We start from the raw sequence: 22,415 nt of genomic DNA, 5'->3' as shown, positions 1-22,415 counted from the left end.
AAACAGCTACGCTTTTCAAACCCCAACAGCAAATAGGATGCAAGCGTATTTTGGCCTTTCATCTGACCTAACGTAATTTTTTCCTTACTTAATTAAAATCTTCAATAAAGAGATTATAAAGATTTTTTATCAGATCATTGCACATGAATTGAGAAAAAAAAGTTTAGAAATTACTAAATGAGAACATTATTATATAAATTTGTCACTGAAGTTTTTTTCTCTTCAGATTTTGTTTTCACCCAAGATCTTGGACATACTCAAAGGATTTGTATGTTGATTAGTATTTTCCTGAATAGTAGGCAGGGGTGGGATTCTACCGGTTCTGTCTACCTCTGTAGAACTGGTAGCTCTGAAGAACAGCAGACATAGAACCAGTTCTATGTCTGCTAATGTTTTTGCCCACCTGCCCACCTGGGCTCTTACCTGACCTTAATTTCCTGATTTTTTCAACTTCAACTGCCGTGCAAATGGCTTTTTGAAAGGCTGCTCCTCTGCACGCAGCATGCTGATGACAATTTACAGGCACCCTCTGGCAGCGTGCAGGGAAGGACATCATAAATCACCGAACCTCGTAAATGACCGAACTGGTAGTTAACCCTGTCGGATCCCACCCCTGATTGTAGGACAAATAACACTGGAGTATTCTTACACTTTCCTCACATAACTTGCTAAGGTGGCTTGAGATGATCAGGAAGCGCTTCCTAGAAAATCTATAACTAGTTAATTCTCGAGAGTTGTGCTACTCACAGATTATGACTCCCGTGTAAGAAGGGCACTTGAAAAGTTTCAATTCATTCAGTTCAATGGGACTGCCTCAGAATCCCCTCAATGACTGCAAAAAGACAGGCAGCAATTTCATAAAATACTTCTATTTATTGACTTTGCAAATGGGATTGTCTAATTAAAATCAAGTCCAAAAATGTCATTATCCCACAAGGAAAGACACGATGTCCACCTCTTGGCCAGGAAAATAAATCCTTGCATATGGAATTTGATTTTTTTAGTATTTTTAAATGAGGCATATTAAGAGCTTTACACACTGAAAATTGTTGAGAAATGTTGAAATATGCAGAATGAAATGATTTCTTCAGAGTCCATTTGTTCTTTACAAGACCTAGGAAGAGAAAGACCACTTTAGATACTGGACCAACTGCCTGGGAGCTTCCCAGTTGCTTGCTGGAGACAGAGGGAGACAGCACTCCCTCTTCCAGAGTTCCAGAGAGAATCAGAGAATTTTAGGACGACTCTATTCCATTCTATGGATCTATCCTGGGTAATGAATTTGAATAGAGGAAAATTCTAAATTTTGAGTAATTATTTAAATAATTGGAAATTCATTGTGACATTTTCTTAAATGACAGAAGTCTGGTCGATGAATAATGTATTTGGAGGAACAGCTCCCACTCATTTTCATGAGCAGAAAGTATAGAAAAGTATTCAGAAATCTATATACATATAAAAGCGAAATACCCCTCACGCATCATCACAAAATCTCCAGAACCGTAAAGCCTACAAACTTGAAATTTGGCACATATGTTCCTCTTGGCTTCTAGGTGCTCACTAAGAAAGGATTTTTTCAAATAACCATCAGAGCATTAGTATTTTGTATATTATTATTATTATTAACACACTCCGATGCTAAGGAGTTCTACTCCCCCTCCCCACCTGAAAAGAAATCTCTTCCAACTGCAGTTCAGCTAAGCCAGCCCAGACTCCTTGCTGTCTCCTTCTTGCTCACACAGCAAATACTGTTTCACCTTCCAAACAGCCCTCAACTCTCTCATACACTGACAGGACGCTAGCCAGATGGATGCTGGTATCAGATCCGTGTATTTGCCATTCTTCAATGGAAGAATGGAAGTTGGTACAAGTAATCCTTTTTGATGTAACCTGAATATATTAAATCTTATATTGAATCTGTATAAATTGCACATGATACACAACTGGAGGACTGGAGCCAGATGTCTAGAAACTTGTCACTTCTTGGAGAGATAGCAAGAAGAGAAGGGACCATAAAAATTCCAGCTCTGGAAGATACTCCCTGGGAACCTCTTCTAAGATACGTTCCCAGAGAAGGGGAGGGGGGAATTAACATGTTGGTTCTTTGTTTGACTAAATCCACATCTAAATAAGGGGAGGGGTTCTAACTCCCTTTATCTATTACTGTATGCCTGGAGGCATCTTAGATTCTGCTTTGACTAGTAATGGATTCACTTCCTGACAATAAAGAATTCCTCTGGAAATACCTCGCGTTCAGAAGTTCATTCTTTCGGGTGAAGGGGAAAAGTTCATTGCTTACAGCTGGTAGGCAGAGGCGCAATTTTTCCCCTTATTTTTCTCTCCAAAAACTTGCCCGATCACCTAGTATCGTAGCGAGGCATGGGTACCCTGCTAGTCAAACCATATTTGCTATCTTGATGCTGCTGTTTTTCCATGCAAAAGAGACCACTGACCGGTCAAGAAAGCAATACGGCTGATCAGCAAAGTCATTGACCAGGACTCAGGGACTTACTAGCATGCTTGGTTTACGAGGTAGCAGTAATGATGCCCACCTTCTGGGCAGCTTCCTTCTTTGCTTGGTGAGCCTGTAGCACCGCCACTGCTTCTTCCACCTGGGATAGAGAAATTACATTTGTGGGAGGGAAATCCATACCCCTTGTATGAATACCCAGTGTGCAAATGTGGCTGAATAATTCAATAAAGTAGTAACAGTGCTTCAGATCTTGTGCGGGTGTGCTACTGTTCCTGTCAGTGGCTCCCTGAAGAAGTTGCACTTGAGATCTGAAGAGCTCTGTGACCCTCCCTGACGGTCACACTCCAACAAGCAGCAGAAATAGAGAGCAGCCAACGTTCCTGACCCAGGATTGGTGACCGCTAGTGCTTACCTTGGAGCGGAGGGATTCTGGAGACTCCAGCATGTGTAGCAGCTCTGAGTTGTCAATCTCCAGCAGCATCCCAGTTATCTTCCCTGCCAGACTGAGGTGCATTGCCTGGATCAACGGGAAGAGACGTTCTCCTGAAGAACCAAACATCAAAAGAGTTGGTGACTATTTTATTTAGCACGTGGCATCCTGAGGTTTTCTCATAGCGCTGTGTTTTAAGCCAGGGGATCACAAGAATTGTGGAAGAATTAGCTGACCCTGTCGTTGCCGAGGGGACGCGTGAGTTTAGGATTCCTATAACTTTTCAGGGAGACTTCTTCCTTGTCTCCCCACCTCCACCCCCATCCATAACGATTTTGCACCTATGGCTAGGACAGAAGAGCCATGCAGATGCTGGAAAGCCCCTAGGTGCATGGCGCAAGGAATTTAAAGTCCCCAAGGGAGAGATGAGAGGGGGGGCACAGGCTCACCCAGCATTTGCTTTTGCTCCTGGGGGGGTGCAGCAGCCAGCATGGATGCCGTCAAGGGCTCTTGTCCCTGGACGTGAACAGCAGGCTGCGGGGCCTGTGTGGAAACCAGGGATTCCACCATTAGCACAGCTCACAAAGAGGTCATGCAAACAATTCTACCAAATTTAGAAGATATATGTGAACAATAAAATAGGACATCCTTTCCTCACCAAAGTTTTTTAAAAAAAGGGCTTCTCCTTTAGCTGAGGAAACGGGTCATTCAAGTGAAAAAGCAACACCAAGGATTAAAACACACTAAATGATATGAGATTGTTCCCCGATATTTTATCTGAAAGGGCAACATCTGCTACCAACCAGTTTATTTGAAAGCCCCTAGGAATGACTTAACAGCAGTGTTTCTCAACTTCAGCACCTTTAAAATGGGTAGACTTCAACTCCCAGGATTCCCCAGCCAGCAACGCCAGCCAGTTGAAGTCTAAAAGGCGCTGAGGTTGAGAAACCCTGACCTGGAATCAAAACTGCTGCTCTCCTGGGCATGTTATGCCAGAGAAAGTACAACACCAACAAGCATGAAATAATTCTTTGGATTACTAGGCACAAAGCTGGGTGGTTTACATCTGTCAGAACGTGTCTAGGTGCACAGCAGCACAAGAGTCGCCATTCTTTGCAAGAAACAGAACTATGGCTTTGGAGGTCAGAAAGTAATTTGCTGCTCAGATGTAGAAAGTGTACTTAGTTGGGACTCAGAAAACCACTGCATTTTCATAACGGAGGAAAAAAAACTGCCTTTTTTGGTATTAATGTGGAATGTCTCAACTAGGAAGGAAGAAACATGATTCCTGTTTCTGTCTAAAACCCAAAGACTTAGCCCGGGGGCTGCTGTGAGTTGCAATCAGGCACCAGGCCCGCCAGGGTTCCTCCAAGGTTTTGCGTTACCTGTAAAGGCTGGACTGCTGGGTGGGGACTGTGGATGCCTGCAGCATATTTGTAGGGTGGAACAGCCCTGGGAGCTTGGCTGGCTACAGGTGGCCGAGGAACCAGATTTGGGGCTGTGGCAGCAACCCCTGTTTATGCAGAGAAATTGTGGAGGATCAGAAGCTTATCAGAGAAGTTTAACTTCATTAGCGTGCATTAATCTTTTTCTCCCAGTTTTTTTATTTTATTTTTTTTAAAAAATCCATCTTCCATTTAAACAGGGTGTTGTCCGGGTACAATAATATCTTGTGCAATAACAATTACAGTTGACCTATATTCATTGTATTGGTATTGATTCTCTATTCTTACTGATATACATAATATGTCTAATTGTAGTAACCATCCCTATCGTAACATATTTAACTCTATTAACATATTTTCTATACTTATCTTTTTTAATTTCAAATTCCCATATTCTCCAACCATCGATAAAAATATTCCCATATCAAATAGTATTGTTCATTCTCTTCAATTACAAGTGTTAGCCTACTGATTTCTGCATTCTAATATTTTCCTAATCACCTTCTCATCAATCGGAATCTCTTCAGTTTTTCAGTTTTGTACAAATAAAATCCTAGCTGCAGTTAATACACGAATGATTAAATATACATTTAATATATACATTATAATACATTTAAAAATGTAAAATCCTCAACAGGTAAAATCCCCAACAAAAATATTTCAGGTTTTAAATCAATATGTTGCCGTTTCTTCCAACCATGTGTGTATTTTTGTTCAATATTTTTTGGCTTCTACACAAGTAATGTAATATGATCTGGGTGTCTGGTAACGTTTCCAACATTTAGCTGATTTATCTTTAAACAACCTTGCCAAACTTGCCAGCGCAAAATGCCATCTAGAGAACATCCTATATAAGTTTTCTGCAGTTGACATTGTCAACTTATACTTTCTATCCCACAGTCCCTGGCATTTATCTAGTTCTATTGTATAACCAAAGTTTTTTGCCCATGTTATCATTGTCTCCTTCACTTGTTCTTCTTCCAATTTAATATTTAATAAGTAACTATACAGTTTATGTTTTTCTATTCCTGTCAGTATTTTATCCAATTCTGTCTATAAAATCCATCCAATTTAGCATCTTTTTCGTATCTAGACTGTATTTGCATATATGAATACAAACCATATCGATCCCTCGCTCATTTAATTCTTGTTCAGTTTTGAGCTCACCCTTTTAATTCAAAACATCTTTGTATCTAACAATATTCCCGATGTTAATAATATTTGGAGGAGTGAATGCTTCCATTGTCAAAAGCCAAACTGGTATCTTCAAATAGTGCTGAGATCTAATTTTATCCCATATTAATAGTAAAGCATTTCTTATATGGTGTCTTTGCAAGTAACTATGTATCTTACTTTTCCCATACCATAAAAAGGGTGCCAACCCAGTTGTAAGTCATGCCCCTCCAAAATGAATAATCTTCTATTCTTCAATACAATCCATTCTTTCATCCATGTTAACACCATGGCCTGATAGTATAGTTCCCAGTTTGGTAATTCAAAACTACCTCTAATTCTTGTATCTTGTAGCATTTTTAAATTCTTACTTTTTTCTCTTCCCAATTTTAGGGTATTTCAATATTTTGTTATGTTGTTTTTTGATGTGGACTTGTAAACAAATTCTGTCCAAATTTAATTTTTCTAATTTACTAAAGGTCCTTTTCCTTTTTATTGCCGAGTTCAGTCCATTTATATTAACTGACAGTATATTTGTCAAAAACTGGTATTCCTTCCTTAGATCTCTAAACCTTCTTGGAATTTGTCTTAAACTACAATTTCTTTCCCTTTATATTTTAAGGAATCGTATCTGTCCTCCCCCCCCCCCGCCAAATCTCTGTTTTTGTTGCTTTCTTAGTAAATCTCAAGTGGACCTCTCTAGGAGGTCTACTTCTTGTCATGTATCAAGTGTGGATTCTAAATATTTCATCGATTTCAGCCGAAATTTTCTCTTTGGGCACCTCCAGGCCCGCCAACAGTTCTGCCATTATTTCTGCTAAATTATTTCTCCCTTTTCTTGATTCATGTTCTGGAATCTCAAATAATAATCTGCCCTATCCATTTCAAATGATATTATTGTTCGTTCTTTGTTTTGATCTGCCAGTGTGAGTCTATAATTAAGCTCTCCCATTCTTTTTCTGTTAGTTTGGCTTTTTTCCTGTTGTTTATACTTTTTGTATATGTTGTTCATTTTTCGTCATCATTTGTTGGAAGTTCTCTATTTTTTTTCCACTTTCTCTACTTTATCTTTTACTTTTCCTATTTTCTCGTCTACTTTCCCTATTCTTTCCTTCAAGTCCTCATGCAGAGCTTGTATCATGGTTTACAATTCTGCTTGCATGACATTGGTCTTTCTCCTGTTGTATCATAGCAACCAGGGTTCTCTGCCCAGCAGGGCTAGAAGTGGCAGGTGATGATGCTGAAGATGGTGCAGTTGTTGTCTTCTTCATTTTAAGATATTTTATTTATAGTATTTATAAATAAGCTCAGAAACTTATTAGAGAAGTTTAACATGCATTAATCCTGTTTGAGGAACCACAGGCAAATGTTTTATTTCATGTAAGCATGTTTTAAACTGATACTAGCAACAGTCCAGGCAGTTTATTTGAATTCCAATCTATTATTTCCTTTCCTGATATATTGGTTGAATCAAAAAGCTTCTGCTACAATATGGCAACCTTCGTCATCAGCTTAATACCTTCCCTAAATATTTTGGGAAAATATCCCTAAATATTTCCCTAAATATCACACATACACCCCAAATACACACACAACTCAAGTTCCCAACCACCACATTAGCTGAGTTGGCTGGAAACTCTTGAAGTTGCAATTCCAGAGATTCTTGGTTAGACAATTGTATATTTTTCATTCATTCGTTCATTCATTCAAAAGATTTGTGGCAAATGTTATGCCCGTCTAAATTATAAATTTAGATTTGTTTAATAAATAAATGAAAAGATCCCAGGGGAACATCTGAGCAAAATGCTTACCAATCCTCTGGGGAGCACCAGGCAAACTACGTGATGCTTGAGCTGTATTTGTGGGAGCCAAATGCCGTAGTGTTGGCCGCGGCCCAGACTGGCGCAGACTGTTGGGCATACCTTGGAAGCCTAGTGTGGTTTTCAAGAAATGGGATGGGAGGAGAAGGGAACAAGTTATTGGCCAGTTACATTAGAACAGCCTTATTAAGTTAAAATTGGAGGGGAAGTCATCCCTGGAACCAGGCCTGTGTGACACCCCAAAAAACATCCTTAGTTGCCCTTTATGGGCAACTACATGACACTCTTACAAGGGTCTTGAGAGACGGTGTGTGTGTGTGTGTGTGTCAGGGCTTCTAAGGGCAAACTGCTCTTCCACACATACCTTGAGGCCTTCCTCCTGGCTGCCAGCGTGGATTGGGTCTCATCTGAGTCATCTGGTTAGGTGCATAGTATGTGGGTCTGTTCTGAACCTGGAAAGTAAAAGGGGTTGCAATAGGATCAGTCCAGGCATTCATTGCCCTTACAATACTACTGCCTTAATCCCTGGAAAAAAAGGAGTGATAAATTGCATAACGTCACAAACTCTGATGCCAGACCTCGCTTTGGTTTTTTAGCCCTGCTAAACTACCAAGACTGCTACTTCAAATATTGTTAAAAATATGTTCACAACAAACTTCTCCCCCAGGCTAAATTTTAGCTTTCTTGTTTTACCATTTTCTTCTTCAGGATTTTCTGACAGCCAATAAGGAATTTAAGTAGTTAAGATAATACCCCAAAGTACCAGCACTGTTACCAGATGAGCTTATTTACTGTAAATACTGTACATTTATTTATATAAAGCTAAGGGTTCTTGTCAGTGTCTCTGACTCCATTTGGATGCTGGCTATGCCATTCCCTGAGAGAACAGTATCATTTAAGCCTGTCTACAACTGGAATCGCTAAGAATCCGCTCCCTGGTCAAATGAAAGGGGTTCCAGCAGCAGCAAATCTATCTTTGTGAAAGAGAAAAGACAGCTATAAGGGTCCCATGAATTTTAGCCCTCGTGGGAACCAGAAACCACCAGCTTTGGTAGGGGCTGGAGGGTGGGATCTCTGAGACACCCCCACCCCCCAAAAAGACAATTGTGTGGAGGACTCACCTGGGGCACAGCGGGCATGAAATACCCTCCGGAAGCCGGCTGGAACTGGCTGACAATGGTGTTCGCTGGCAGAGCTCGCATGCCGGCGATGCGCTGCAGGTACTGGTTGGTGAGGTGGGCCTTGCGCTCCTCTTTCCTCTGGGCCAAGGCCACATACAGCGGCTTGGAGCCCACAATGCGCCCATTCATCTCAGTTACGGCTTTGGTGGCTTCTTCTGGGGAGGAGAAGCAGACGAAGCCGAAGCCTTTGCTTCGACCATCTTCCAGCATCACCTAATGAAAGGCAGGGACTGAGAAAAGGGCTGGCAGTTCTTAGTCCTTGATGCTGTTGCTGCTTGCCTCACCCCGGGGAAATACTGCAGGAAGAGAAACACCTCAACATGGACTTCCCAGAGTTGCCCTTCTTGCACAACGCCCAGCAGCAGCAGCGCTGAGCAACCCCAAAGCAGTTTTGCATCCCCCAGACCCGCCGCTCCTCACTCTTCCTCGGCCAGACCCGGGAACGGCATTGGCCCTGATCGGTCCCAGCCTCTTTAGCACAGAAGGCAGGGTCAGCCCTGGGAGACCGACCGGGTGGCCTCCCCTTTCCCAAGTGCCGGGTTCACTGCCCAGGAGGCTTCCCTGCAACGGGGATTCTTAATCGGCAAGACTTCCCCCGCGGCACATTTTAGAAATGTTGTATTGAAGATGATTTCTTTCAAGAATTAGGAAGGAATATATTTCCCAGATTCTCTTTTAAAAATCGGCACTATTTTGGTCTCAGCAAGAGAGGCTGATTTTTTATTTATTTATTTAAAAAGCAGAAATCCCACATGTGAGTTATTTTAAAGATACAGGTGGTCTTCTCTTTATGACCAGTTGCTCAGTGACCATTTGAAGTTACAACAGGCCTACCTGAGGCCTCTTTTTAACCCTGATGGGAAGTTACGATGGTCACCCTCCTCCCGCAGTCACATGGTCAGCAATCGGCCTGCACTGACAGCTGTTCGCAGCCAGGTGACTCCACCTTACAACCGCTTTGCTGAAAACTAGCATTTACTTCTGATTTTCGGCAAAACCATGCACATACACAGTGAAGTGTTAGCTCGTATGGGCAAAACCACTGGTTCACTATGGGGTCATTTACTCAGTGACCCTTGCAAAAAGGCCATTAAAGTTGGGTTAGTCACATGACTCAACCAAACTGATTTTGGAACCATCCCAACTTACAACTGTAATGAGCAGGCTCTATTAATTAAGGTCACAAGTTGAGACTACCTTTTGCTGAACTGGCAAGTCTGTTCAAATTCTTAATTTCCTGTCCCCGGGGCCCAGCTATTTTATTAACTATGATGGCAGAACTAAATCCCCTCATAAGTTTTTTACATCTGATTTCCATGTACATGCTTTATTTCTACAAAAGATTCAAATGTTCCACTTCCACCCATCCATTCACTGTCACAATAGTTCTAAGGCCTTATTTGGTCAAATGGCTTAGAAGGGAGTCCCGCACAGGTGTGCAGGTCTTAAGAGCAGTTCAGGCAACGCTTGGTTCAACTGGAGGGAGCCCTAGCTGGGAGACCCTCGCCCGATATCTGCTTAATTTCCTGCTGCCTTTACCTTAGCACTTGTGATGAATCCGAATGGAGAGAACTCCTTTCTCAGCTTCTCATCATCAATTGTGTCGTCCAAGTTCTTGATGTAGAGATTAACTCCCTGAAAAGAGGACAGGGACATTGGCATGAGATGGCAACAGTGCAAAATGTGATGTTTCAATTGATTATGAGCAAAGCAGGATTTTCTTTTCTATCGACAATCACCTCCACACATGCCATCAGTTACACAGTCATTTGGAGTTGGTCAGCCTAGACCTCTGACAAATCTAAAATTGCATGATCCAATCTGGGTCAGTCACAGATTAAGTCTTCCAAGCTTTCGGACTCATGCTGGAGCCCATCCTCAGGGAACGTCTCTGCAGCAGAATGTGAATCCTCACCCAGATTGGATCCTGCAACATTACCCTTGGACGTGTGTATTTGCCTTCATTTGTAATACAAAATTAGGAATGTCACGTCCTTTGCAGAAAGAAACTTTCAATGTTGCAAAGCTGTAGAGACAAGTTTCTTTGTGAGAGAATTTGCCTGGATTTGCTGTGCGTTTCTGTAGCACCATTTGTCCCCAGGCCTGCACTGCACAGCCAGGATCGGGAAAGATTCAGGTGCGCCTTCCATTAGGCCATTCCTTGGTCCTGCTTCTACTCCTCCCACTGAGGGAGTTTGGGGAGTCCTAAGGGAACTCAGGATTCACACAGGGCTGCTATTCCAGCAGCTTCAAGCTTCAGCAGAGCACAAATTCATGACCTCGCTTGTCCCAACCACAGTCTTGGGCGTCCTGTCTGTCCTCCAGAGGCGAAATACCTGGTAACGACTGATCCTCTCTTGCTTCAGCTGCTCAAACCTGCGCTTCAGCTCTGCCTGCCGTTCCACCTTCTTCTGTGCACGACCCACAAACACAATTTTCCCGTTGATATCTTTTCCATTCATTTCTTCTACTGCCTGTAAAAGAATTCAAAGCAGCAAACCCCTTGCAGACATGGAGTCTTCCTCAGGCACACGTTGCTGATTATTATTACATCTTCCAATGTTAATTTGGGATTAATAACCTCTGCAATCAACAAGCTAAAACCTGAAGCAGGTTCAAAGTGTTGACAGACCTTGGATAAGTGTGGGACTTTCAGTTCTTCTCTGAATCACAGGATCCTCTAGTCCTCATTTAACTGAACAGCATTCTAAGTTCTCCCATTGAAAGGCAAGGCTAAGGCCATTCCCAGACTGTTAGTTCACAGGCTCCTGGTTTGTGGAGCGGCTGCCCTTGGGTAATAAAATGGGAACGGTCACTACCCACAGACATGCCCTGTGCTGTATCCCAACAGGCATCTGACAGAAAATCGAAAATAAAGGGATCTGTTCTCATTTTATTTCTGCAACATTCACCAGAGCTCCATTTCTCAGTTCAGAAACAGATCATGCCAGACTGACTATCGACATGGGAGCCTCACAGTTTATACCTTGCTGGCCTCTTCATGCTTTTCAAAACTCACGAAGCCAAAACCTTTGGATTTCCCAGCCGGATCAGTCATCACTTTAACACTGAGGGTCTTACCTGTTGTTGGAAGAACAGGGTTAGCAAATGTTACCTGGACTAAAACTACAAGGAGAGCTTTTCAGAAGGACAACTATTACCGTACAGATCATTATAGTACTGACCTTGTCCACATCAGGATGCCCCCCTGCACGTTGTCTAGAATACTAGATGGTGTCTGTGCACTGACTCTTTTTCCGTGAGTTACCCAAACAGAATGATATACTTTCTTAATAATGTTGCCAAATTCTGTTTTAAAAGCTGGCGGAATTCATTAAAACCTTGCCAGCAACAGTTTGATATAATTATGTCTTTCTTTATTTGCCTTTCATCTATTTTATTTTGTTAATCTTATTGTAGTAGTGTTATTCTGCTCTTGTCCCAAAGGTGCTTTTTCAGGAGGCAACTGGACTTTGTTTTTTCTTTGAAGATGTTTTGCTTCTCATCCAAGAAGCTTCTTCAGCTCTGACTGGATGGTGGGGAATGGAAGGATTTATGCTCCTTGCAGACAGCTGGTCATTCTTTTTAGAGATTTGGTGAGGCCACCTGAGTAGTGCAAATGGGTTTGGAGCCTCCTTGGCTGCAGGATATTTTCTGTTCTGTGTCCCTTCTCTGTTGTAGACAGTTAGAGATGAGTCTGTGTTGTCTGCATCTCAAACTGAAGTGCAAATGGTTCCTGTAATGTGTAATTTTTCCATCCTCCAAAGTGGCCTCAATGATTCTCTAAAGGATGCAAATGACCAGATGCCTGCAAGAAACATAAACCCTTAAATTCACCATCATCCAGTCAGAGCTGAAGAAGCTTCTTGGATGAGAAGCAAAACATCTTCAAAGAAAAAACAAGAAAGTCCAGTTGCCTCCTGAAAAAGCATCTTTGGGACGTCCATGACCTGGATGACTGAGAATCTCCATACTTTTAGCTGTACACTTTGGGATGAACACCCTTTGAATGGTGTGAGACTATGAACAGATTTCCAAAAAATTGCAGACTACAAGAGCCATTTGACTTCAGTTTAAGATGCAGACAACACAACCGACTCATCCCCAACATCCTGCACCTGTCTTCAACAGGGAAGGGAAACAGGGCAGAAAACATCCTGCGAGCCAAGAAGACGCCACACCCATTTGCACTACTCAGGTGACCCTAAGGACACAGACAAACCTCCAGGTGGCCTCAACGACTTTCTAAAGAAGGCAAATGACCAGCTGCCTGCAAGGAATATAAATCCTTCCATTCCCCACCATCCAGTCAGAGCTGAAGAAGATTTTTGGATGAGAAGTGAAATGTCTCCAAAGAAAAAACAAAGTCCAGTTGCTTCCTGGAAAAGCAATTTTGGGACAACTATGACCTGGTTGACTGACAATCTCCATAGACCGTTACTCTGCTGTTACCCTAATCTGATCGATGGTAAAATAATATTGGAACCAGTAACTTCACTGCTGAGCAAAATGGTTATTAAGTGGGAGATCACATGACCGTGACTGTGCTTTCCAGCTGGAAAGAGACAAGGCAACTCCGTTTCATACCTTCAGCTTTTCTCTGCCTCCTAACCACTCAAGCCCCTGCTTATTATCTTGCACACATTGAAAGCAATGCGATGGCTGGAGACGATCAAGCAAGGAAATTGCCTACAGAAATCACTTGCTGTTTTTCTCCTCCCTCCCAATTGGAAAGAAAGGGCGACCCCCGTATCCCTTGAATAACACGCTCAGGGCTCCCGGCCTTGGGCGGCCAGCACAACTGCACTGCTTTTAACGCATAAAAGAGGGAAAGGGTTCCCTTCCTGCAATAATCCCTTTCTCTCCAACCTTTCTGCTTTGCAGGGATGAGGAGGAGAAAAAAAAATACCGCAGATTTTCTTGACCCAGGCTCAAGCCCCTCTTATCTCACCCTTGCCTGGCTGCTTCTTCCTGTCATTCAAGGCCTTGCGCCTTGTTCAAATCTTAAAAGCCTCAAATTAGCCATCGTGTATAAAGGCTTCAGTTGTTAGACGTGAAGATAAAAGACCCACCATAGTTGCTGAAGAGATCCTTCAGCCTCTCGTCATCCATCTCATCCCCAAAGTTCTTAATATAGACGTTGGTGAACTCTTTGGCTTTGGCTCCCAACTCTGCCTCACGTTCTTTATGGGATTTGAATCGGCCAACAAATCTGGATGGCAAAACAACAACAAGCCCTGGTGAACGCTCTGCTCCTGCCCCTGGGAGGAAGGCAGGGCCAGGTCTCAGGGAAGGGAGGCGAAAGCAAGCAGCCGGGGGGGGACACGGGACTACGAAGGAGGACATGAGACAGGGCTGAGGGATCCCCTGTCCTGAGGCAGAGAGGCAGCCGGCCAAGGGGAGCCACTCACTGCTGCTGGGCAGGACTAAGCCTCAGGGAGTCAACCCAGCCCACAGCAGGGAGGCGTCAAGTGGAGCCAGACCCCCCCACCCCCGGTGGCAGGGGGCGTTGTTGGCTGTGGCTCGGGCAGGGAAACTCACCAGCCCTGGAGGAGACAGGCAGCAGGCCAAAGCTTGGGCCAGGAGAACCAGCAGCCTGGTGGGTTAATACTGAGATGCATCATGTCTCAGCTTCTGGCTGAGACACTCACACTTTGCGGTCGTTCAGCAGCATGCCGTTCATCTTCTCGATGGCGCGGTCTGCGGCATCTTGTGTCTCAAAGTGCACAAAAGCATAGCCCTTGGAGCCGTTCTCATCACACACCACCTGCAAACGACAAGGGTGGCTTAGCCAGCACTGACAGGTCACCTTACTCCACGCTAAGTGTTTCCCAAGGACAAATGCAAGGTGCACCCCCAGTTCAACGTCTAAGGAGGTTCTCAGGGTAATTTCAAAGCCTTTCGCTAGGAGTTCAGTTCCCCAGCTAATTACTTCACTGCAGAGAAAGACAGCATCAAAATAATTTTAAAAAAAGAGGGCTCCCACCCTCTTTCATCACTAGTCATTTACTCTGCAGACTTCCACATTTTAGAAGTACCCAGTTGTGTCCCAATGTGTACCCACTGAAACATTTTGCAAAGCAGGGATTAGCTCCAAGAAACTCTATAAAGAAGGCAGCTTAGCTCTGCTCTAAAGCAAGGATTATCGTGATGTTTTAACAAGTTGCCTCCCCTCCCCCAGAGTGCAAAACCCTCCAAGCGATTATATGAAATGCTGGATGGAATCTTAGAAAGAAAGAAAGAAAGAAAGAAAGAAAGAAAGAAAGAAAGAAAGAAAGGAAGGAAGGAAGGAAGGAAGGAAGGAAGGAAGGAAGGAAGGAAGGAAGGAAGGAAGGAAGGAAGGAAGGAAGGAAGGAAGGAAGGAAGGAAGGAAGGAAGGAATTGAAGCCTGGCTCTGTTACACACTCAACTCTTTGTGCCTGATGCCAGCAGCCCAGTCTTATTTGACGTACGTGGGGAAGAAGACCCAGCCAATTCTGAGGGTCAGTTCCACGCAGTTGGGGAAACAGAACTGGCCTGTGACTCACCTTGCAAGAAAGGATATTCCCAAAAGCAGAGAACGTGTCATAAAGTGCTTTGTTGTCTATGGATTTATCCAGGTTCTTAATGAAGACATTCCCCACGCCCGATTTCCTCAAAGAGGGGTCCCGCTGAGACCACATGATGCGGATGGGCTTGCCTTTGATTACATCGAAGTTCATGGTATCCAGGGCTCGCTCAGCTACAGCACAAAGAGCAAGAGAGAGAAGCGAAACTTTACCTTGGAAAAAGCAAACGGAGTTCACCTTTCGCCACTTTCTCCTTATCCATGTTGCAGATTTAGGGAGCATTTCCTCAGGACAACCTCGAGCTTGAGAGGTAGGTGGCATATGTATACGTGCATAGACACGCAGAAGATGATATCAGTACATTATGAACTTAGAGCCCTGGGAAACTGACACTAACAACGTTGCCTGATAACACCTAATAAATGCATGACAAAGAAATAACCTATTCCAGAGAAGATTCTGCCCTGCCTGGATGACGCAGGCAAGCACTAGAGAAGAATGCCTCTTGGCCTTGGATGCAGGTGACTTGGATCGTTTTTATCATATCTCCAGCCTTCCTTTCTTTGATACTGAGAAGACTACCACTTACAGCCCTGGAAAAAGTAGATTATCTGGACCCCTTCTGGTCAGGTTCAGACCAGGATACAGAAAGCTTTGGTGGTGCTTGTTGATATCCTATGTGGCAGGCTCAGGATATGATTAATGCATCCATCCTGGCCCTTCTTGACACTCAGGGTATCCTTCTGGACCACTTTAGGGGGCTGGGGATGAGGGGGTGGTGCTCCTCCTTCCCCCAGGGCCAATTCCAGTTGGTGATGTCTTAGATCAGGGCTGTCAGACTCACGGCTCACGGCCCGGATGCGCCATGTGCTGGCCAGTCACGCCCAGTTTAGCAAAGGGGGGGGGGGAGTCCCCAGATGTCATCTGACGTCGCCATGATGACATGAGTTTGACACCCAACTTAGATTGTTACTTGGTAGCCTGGCTCAAGTTTGGGGAGTTGGGTAAGAACATACTTTGGCTAAGCCATACCAAGACTGGCTGTGAGTTTGGGGCCCCAAGGGTCCTAGGGAGATTTTATCCTTGACTTGTATGGGGTTATTCACCACTCCATTCAGATTTAGTATACAATTTGGGGGTCCTCCTGGACTCACAGCTCTTGCTCAAAAGGTGACAGCTGTGATCGGGGGGGGGGGCGCTTTTGCACAACTTTGTCTTGTGCACCAATTGTGTCTCTTCCTGGATCAGAGGGAACTGAGTATAGCCACTCACAACTTATCCAACTCTCAACTGGATTACTGCAATGCACGCTACATGGCGCTGCTCTTGAAGACTATCAATGCAATGACACAGGCAGCTATTGGCATTTCTCTACTTCACAAATGCAGTGGCTCCCTCTGCACATCCAGGTGAAATTGAAAGCAACGAAGCCTTGCAGGGCACAGAACCAGTTTATTCGTGTAAGCACTGCCCTCTCACAAGAATATCTGCCCCTCCACATTTTATAGACAGACTGTCTGTCTGTCTGTATGTATGTCCCTTCTTTGTTACTTTATAAGTAATTCAGTTACTTTATAATTTAATTCTTCCTCCTCCTATTTTCCTCACAACTCCTCCTCAGTGAGTGGGTCTGGTATGCTCCAAAAGGGAGGATCCACATGTTATAAACTAATACACATTCAAAGCTTCTTTGCGAGCAACCAAGGGAGGTTCAGGCGAGTCTCTCGCTTGCTAGACCAGTCGTTCCCAAACTTTTTCAGTCCACCGCCCCCTTGGTGCTACAAACTCATCCTCAATGCTCCCCACCCAGGGGCGGGATTCAAATTTTTGTGGGCGTGACCTAATTTGAGGGTGTGGTTTGCTGGTCACATGACTGGGTAGGCATGGCTTGCTGGTCACATGACTGGATGGGCGTGGTAAACCAAATACAACTGGTCCTCACTTAATGACTGGTTGCTTAGCAAGTATTCTAATTTATGACTGGCCTCCCCAGAACTACTTGACCTGTTTTTGGAGTTTTGACACCCATGCGCGCACACACTCACACTCTCCCTCCCTTCTAACCCTGCTGGAGCAGGTCATTGGACTAGAATCGGCAAAGCATCTCTGATTAGATTCTTGAAGTGAACAGAATCTAATCAGAGATGCTTTGCCGATTCTTGTTGATTTGTTTTATTTGTATTTCTTTATTTTATTTTGCTGAATTGCACTGACATGTTTGTCCTTGTGCGCAACCCAGAAGCTTTTGTGATTCTTTGCAGCAAAAATAACGGACCTCTGGCTTTGCTCTACTTTTCCAATGCGCTGCTGCTGCATTCTAGGTGCCGGCCCCGCGGGTCCACCCCATTGAGCCCGCTGCACTGGAGGGACCTGCCCAAGCAAGTCCAAGCGGAGCGGTGCACCAAATCAATGGGGTGAGCCTGGGAGGGAAAGACAGAGAGAGAAAAGAAAGAAAGAGAGAAGGAAGAAAAGAAAGAGAGAGAGAAGGAAGAAAAGAAAAAGGGACAAAGAAAGAGGAGGGGATGGAGGGGGGGGGAGAGAGAGACCTGATGCATCAGATTGAAATGAGGCCTAGTTTAGAGGCCCTTTTCCACACTGAAACATCTTTGGCTTCTATTAATTAAAAGTTTTGTGGATGAAGCATGGCCAAGACTATCAGGAAGCTCTCACATTTTGTTGAGGCTTTAAACAGGATCCACTGGACCAGACCTCCACCCTAAAAAAATACTTTTCCTCAATGTATTACAGTACCAATTCTGAAGAAGGCAAAACCAAAATGTACTGGTAAATTACAAGGAGAACACACACACACGCACGCACACACACTCCCATCTAACCCTGCTGGAGCAGGTGATTGGACTAGAATAGATATCTCATTATATTTCTTTCTCTCCCTCCCTATTTCTTTTTCTTTCTGTCCCTTCCTTCCATCCCCCCCTCTTTCTTTGTCTGTCCCATTTTCGTTCGGTCCCATTTCTCTTTCTCTTCTTCCTTCTTTCTTTCTCTCTTTCCTCTCTCTTTCCCTCTCTCAGGCTCACCCCATTGGGATGATCCTGCGGGGCCTCGCCCCGAATGCAGCATTGGGAAAGGAGAGCAAACCAGAGCGGCTTTGTTCTCCTGGATGTTTGAAAAGGAGAACAAAGCCGCTCTGGTTTGCTCTTCTTTCCCAACGCTGCGTTCGGGGCGAGATCCTGCAGGATCACCCCATTGAGCCCCTTGCACCGGAGTGTGCAAGTCAATGGGGTGATCCTGTGGGGCCTTGCCTCAAATGTGGTGGCAGTGGCAGGATTTGTTCTCACCCCTGAATTGTGCCCTGCAAGAGGCCCACCTCCAGCGCCCCCCTGCCGCCTCTCAGCACCCCCCCTGCTGGCCACCTTGCCTCTTAGAGCCCCCAAGGCATCCCACCGCCCCCTAGGGGGCAGTACTGCCCACTTTGGGAACCACTATGCTAGACCTTCTGCAACAGAGACACTCAGACATGCCACTCATCCTTCAGGATTCTATTTTTATACTGAGCAGCACATTAAACGGTGACATATGCCTACCAGATCCTGTTCATAAAAATGCAGAAGCTTAGGAGTAAGTCTCATGCCAAGAACTACCTTAAATTGTGAGAGAAAGGGGTTCAGAGGGACTGCCTGATGCCAACATAGGATTGCGTTCATTGCTCAGGCCGTCCTGGACAGGTTCAGAAAAACTAACAAGGGCAGTGGCAGTTTGGTCTAGCGCTGAAGGCACCAAACTAGAAAGCCAGAGACCGTGGGTTCAAGTCCCTTCTTAGTCATGAAAGCCAGCTGGGTGACCTTGGGCCAATCACTCTCTCAGCCCAGCACACAAGGTGGTTGTTGTGGGGAAAATAAGAGGAGGGTGGTGCACTGGGTATGTTCTCTGCCTTATTTGTAAAAATAATAAAGGCAGGATGCAATTAAATTCAATTAATTACATTAGTGCCTGAGAATGGAAGACAGTTTGAATAATAAGTGGCAGATGAGCAGCCAAAATACAGGACTGGCTGAGATTTTAAAAGATTAGGATGCCACTGATGCCAAAAAAAAGCAGATGCCAAACAAGCCAATGCAATCCTAGGCCACATCAACAGTGGAATAGATTCAAGACCATGTGAAGTGTTAATATCACTTTAAAATGTCTTGGTAAGATCACACTTAGAATACTGCATCTGTTTTTGGTCGCCCGGATGTAAAAAAGATGTTGAGATGCTAGAAAGAGTGCAGAGAAGAACAACAGGGATGATTACAGGGCTGGAGGCTAAAACTTCTGAAGAATGGTTGCAAGAATTGGGTATGTCTAGTGTAGTGAAAAGGAGGACCAGGGATGACAGGATAGCAATGCTCCAATATTTCAGAGGCTGCCACGAAAAAGAGAGCGTCAATCCATTCTCCAAAGCTCCTGAAGGCAGGACAAGAAACAATGGATGGAAATTAATCAAGGAGGGAACCAAACTAGAAGAAATCTCCTAAGTGAGAACAATTAACTAGTTGTTGGGGTTCCATCAGGCTTTTAAAGACACTGGATAGCCATTTGTCCAGAATTGTATAGGGTCTCCTGCTTGAGCTGCGGGTTGGACTAGAAGACCTCCAAGGTACCTCTTAATTCTGTTATCCTGTTACTCAGCTATTCTGATGCCTGTATGACAGCAAAGCTACCAATATGGCTTCTTAACTAAGGTTGAAGTCAACATTTGGGAAATTTGACACGTTCCGATTTTAACTCTTCCTGTATAGGCTAACTGAAACATGGCAAAACCAAGCAGCTCTCCAAAGTAAAAATGCTACACAGCCAACCCTCGTCTGTCACACAAAACACAATTCTTAATTGATCCAGCTCTAATTCAAGGCATCTCTATCAATACCTCCCAGAGTCCCTTCCTAATTCAACTATTCAACCATGCACCCCGCATAACCTAAACAGGATTTGTCACAAGTAACAGACAAGGATGCAGCCAACTTTGATGGTGTTTGGTTCCAAGAACTGTCCAAGATAATACTGGACCTACAATAGTGGAAGGGCTGGCGTAACCTGTGCTCTCCAAGATGAATTGTGTGATTTCACGTCCTTGTTCCTTTCCCATGTGGATCAAGATTTTAGTTGAGGGACAAGGCTCAGTTGTCTTTCTTTATCCAAAGTAGCATTCATTTCAAGTGGCACTTTAGTCAGCTAGTTAAATTAGGCAACGTTTATTTATAGCAGGAAGGGGTGTTCCAGACAGAGATGCTGGTAACTCCAGCATTACCTCTTTGCAACTGAAAGGGAAAGGCAATTTGAAACAGAAGTAATACAAGAGAATTTGAAAATTAGGGGGATCTCTACCTGCACAGACATTTCTCCAACATCCAAAGCTACCGGCTAATAAAAACTACTAGAATAAAGATTCTTTTGGTTTGAGCACTGGGACAAATACTTTAGAGGTTATTCAGTACTGTGTAATGTTCTACCTTTATGAAACACTATCAGAAATTAAGTTTCCTGATAATGGATGCATATATAAAATTTCTACCCCATCTTCGAATCAAGAAAGTTTTCTCATAGGTATATTATAATATCAGTGTTGATTCCATACCTCAATGACAGCTATGATAGTTCCTGAGGAATTTATAGCCACCTTTCAGCAGTCTACAGTTTCCTCAAGTCATATGATGGAACAAGAAATAATATATTGATCCATTAATGTCCCTGATGGGTCATATCTGAAAGACCATTTCAAGGTTGAGTAGAATTACCCAGAATTACAAAATCTTCTGAATTTCCATGGAACACACACCTTACGTTTCTGATTATTTGGGAAACACCAAAACAGAAGGTAAGCTATAAAGCACGGTTTACACATCACACAAAATGCCACGCTGAAAGAGAAAAACCTCCCAAGTTGTAACTCAGTGCAATACGTGATCCAATTCCTGAGAGCGGATGGAGTCCAACTCTGAATTTCAGCTTCTCTTTAGAGATTGAACTTGGAGATGCTCCAAAATAACATTATCCATTTATGTTCGCCCTTGAGACATCCTTTCCGTGATATGTACGAGCATCCTTTTTAGAATTGGGATCAATCTTTAATCTGAAACCCACAGTTGGGCACAAAGTTCAAATTTATCCACCCATACAAGAACCGTTCTCCAGAAAGCAGCCCTTTTCTCCCTGTGGGCCATTTCGCCCCATGTTCCTTCTCCATTGCCCAGGCAGTCAGAGGAGGAAGGCTCTTCCGTTCAGAAGCTGGATCAACACCTCCTCAGGGAGCCAGCAGCTCCCAAGAGGAAATCCTCTAGGGAACCCCATTCCAATAAATCATGGGACTCTTTTGGGGGTCACCTACTACATCGTCAATGAAAGTCAACTTCCAAACACCACAGAAGAACCTGTCCTTCTAAGACAGCCAGGTGAGATTGCGCTCTCTCTCAAAACAGCCCCCTTTTCAGGACACGGCCCCTGGATGACCACCCAACCACAGGGCCTTCCGGACCTCTTCAGGAACAGGAACCAGTGGGAGTCCCAGTGAGACCAACTGAAGTTCAGGAAACACCCCAGAAGGCGGCACTGGGAAGCCGCGTTCCCTTTGCTGCCAAGTAGCCCACCAGGAGGCCTTGCCAGGCCGGCAGACAAGGTGCAGCCAGCTGGGCTTGGCTTTTATTAGTCCAGATGTAAAAATCCTGTCCCGGGAGGGAAGAAGGAGGGAAGAAGAACGGAAGAAGGAAGGAGGGAGGGCAGAAGGGAAGAATGAGGTAAGGAAGAAGGAAGGAGAAAGGAAAGAGAAAAAAGAAGGGAGCGAGCGAGCGAGGGAGGAAAGGAGGGAGGGAGCCAGAGACTCAATCTGGGCCTGGGGTCCTACAAGGGTTTCACCCCCACCTCAGAACAAGACAGGGCGGCGGCGGCGGGGGGGCGGGGGCTCCGTCTCCCAGAATCCGCCGCCCACGCGGCCTTGCGGGTCCTCACCGTCGCCGGGCTGCTGGAAGTTGACGTAGGCGTAGCCCAGCGAGCGCCGGGTAATCATGTCCCGGCAGACGCGGATGGAGAGGACGGGCCCAGCGGGGCTGAACTTCTCGTAGAGCAGCGCCTCCGTCACCTCGGGGTGCAGGTCCCCCACGTACAGCGACGCCATCGGGTAGCTGCTCCCGGCGGAGGCGTTCATCTGGGCGGGCGGGCGGGCGGGCGGGCGGCCGTCCCGGGGCAGCGGCGGAGCAGCGCGGCGAGCGGGGCAGGGCAAGCCTCGGGGAGCCTCTCCGCACGCTGCCAAGGCCTCCGGGCGAGGATCGGGCCTCTTCTTCCCGGGGGCTCCGCCCCGCCCCGGCCAAGCTGCGGCCGAGAGCGCCCCGCCGAGGACGCGCCGAGGCAC

General features: G+C 44.9%; 1 protein-coding gene and 1 non-coding gene across 3 annotated transcripts; both read right to left on the bottom strand.

Moving 5' to 3' along the window:
- Positions 1-853: 853 nt before the first annotated feature.
- PABPC4 (poly(A) binding protein cytoplasmic 4) lies at positions 854-22,415 on the bottom strand. 2 transcript variants are annotated; one of them, XM_026702765.2, is made up of 15 exons: positions 22,016-22,415; positions 15,050-15,243; positions 14,174-14,289; positions 13,595-13,734; positions 11,509-11,603; positions 10,859-10,996; positions 10,062-10,157; positions 8,463-8,735; positions 7,706-7,793; positions 7,333-7,452; positions 4,289-4,416; positions 3,353-3,446; positions 2,886-3,016; positions 2,513-2,612; positions 854-1,114 (listed from the first exon to the last, which is right to left on the bottom strand). In XM_026702765.2, exons 1-14 carry the CDS (start codon positions 22,209-22,211, stop codon positions 2,526-2,528), a joined length of 1,896 nt encoding a protein of 631 aa, XP_026558550.2. In that variant the 5' UTR covers positions 22,212-22,415; the 3' UTR covers positions 854-1,114; positions 2,513-2,525. The 2 variants fall into 2 exon arrangements, with proteins under 2 accessions (XP_026558550.2, XP_087795621.1); XM_087939495.1 differs by having other exon boundaries at positions 2,553-2,612; positions 22,016-22,407.
- Positions 10,536-10,663, bottom strand: LOC113437739 (small nucleolar RNA SNORA55). Its single transcript, XR_003374281.1, has one exon. It is a non-coding gene; the product is annotated as a small nucleolar RNA SNORA55 (small nucleolar RNA).

This window comes from Pseudonaja textilis, chromosome 10 (genome assembly GCF_049901715.1).
Source record: "Pseudonaja textilis isolate UNSWEBS1 chromosome 10, rPseTex1.2, whole genome shotgun sequence".
In the NCBI taxonomy this organism is placed as follows: Eukaryota; Metazoa; Chordata; class Lepidosauria; order Squamata; family Elapidae; genus Pseudonaja; species Pseudonaja textilis.
The sequence above is the reverse complement of the archived record's forward strand: the minus strand, read 5'-3'. Positions and strand labels throughout refer to the sequence as shown.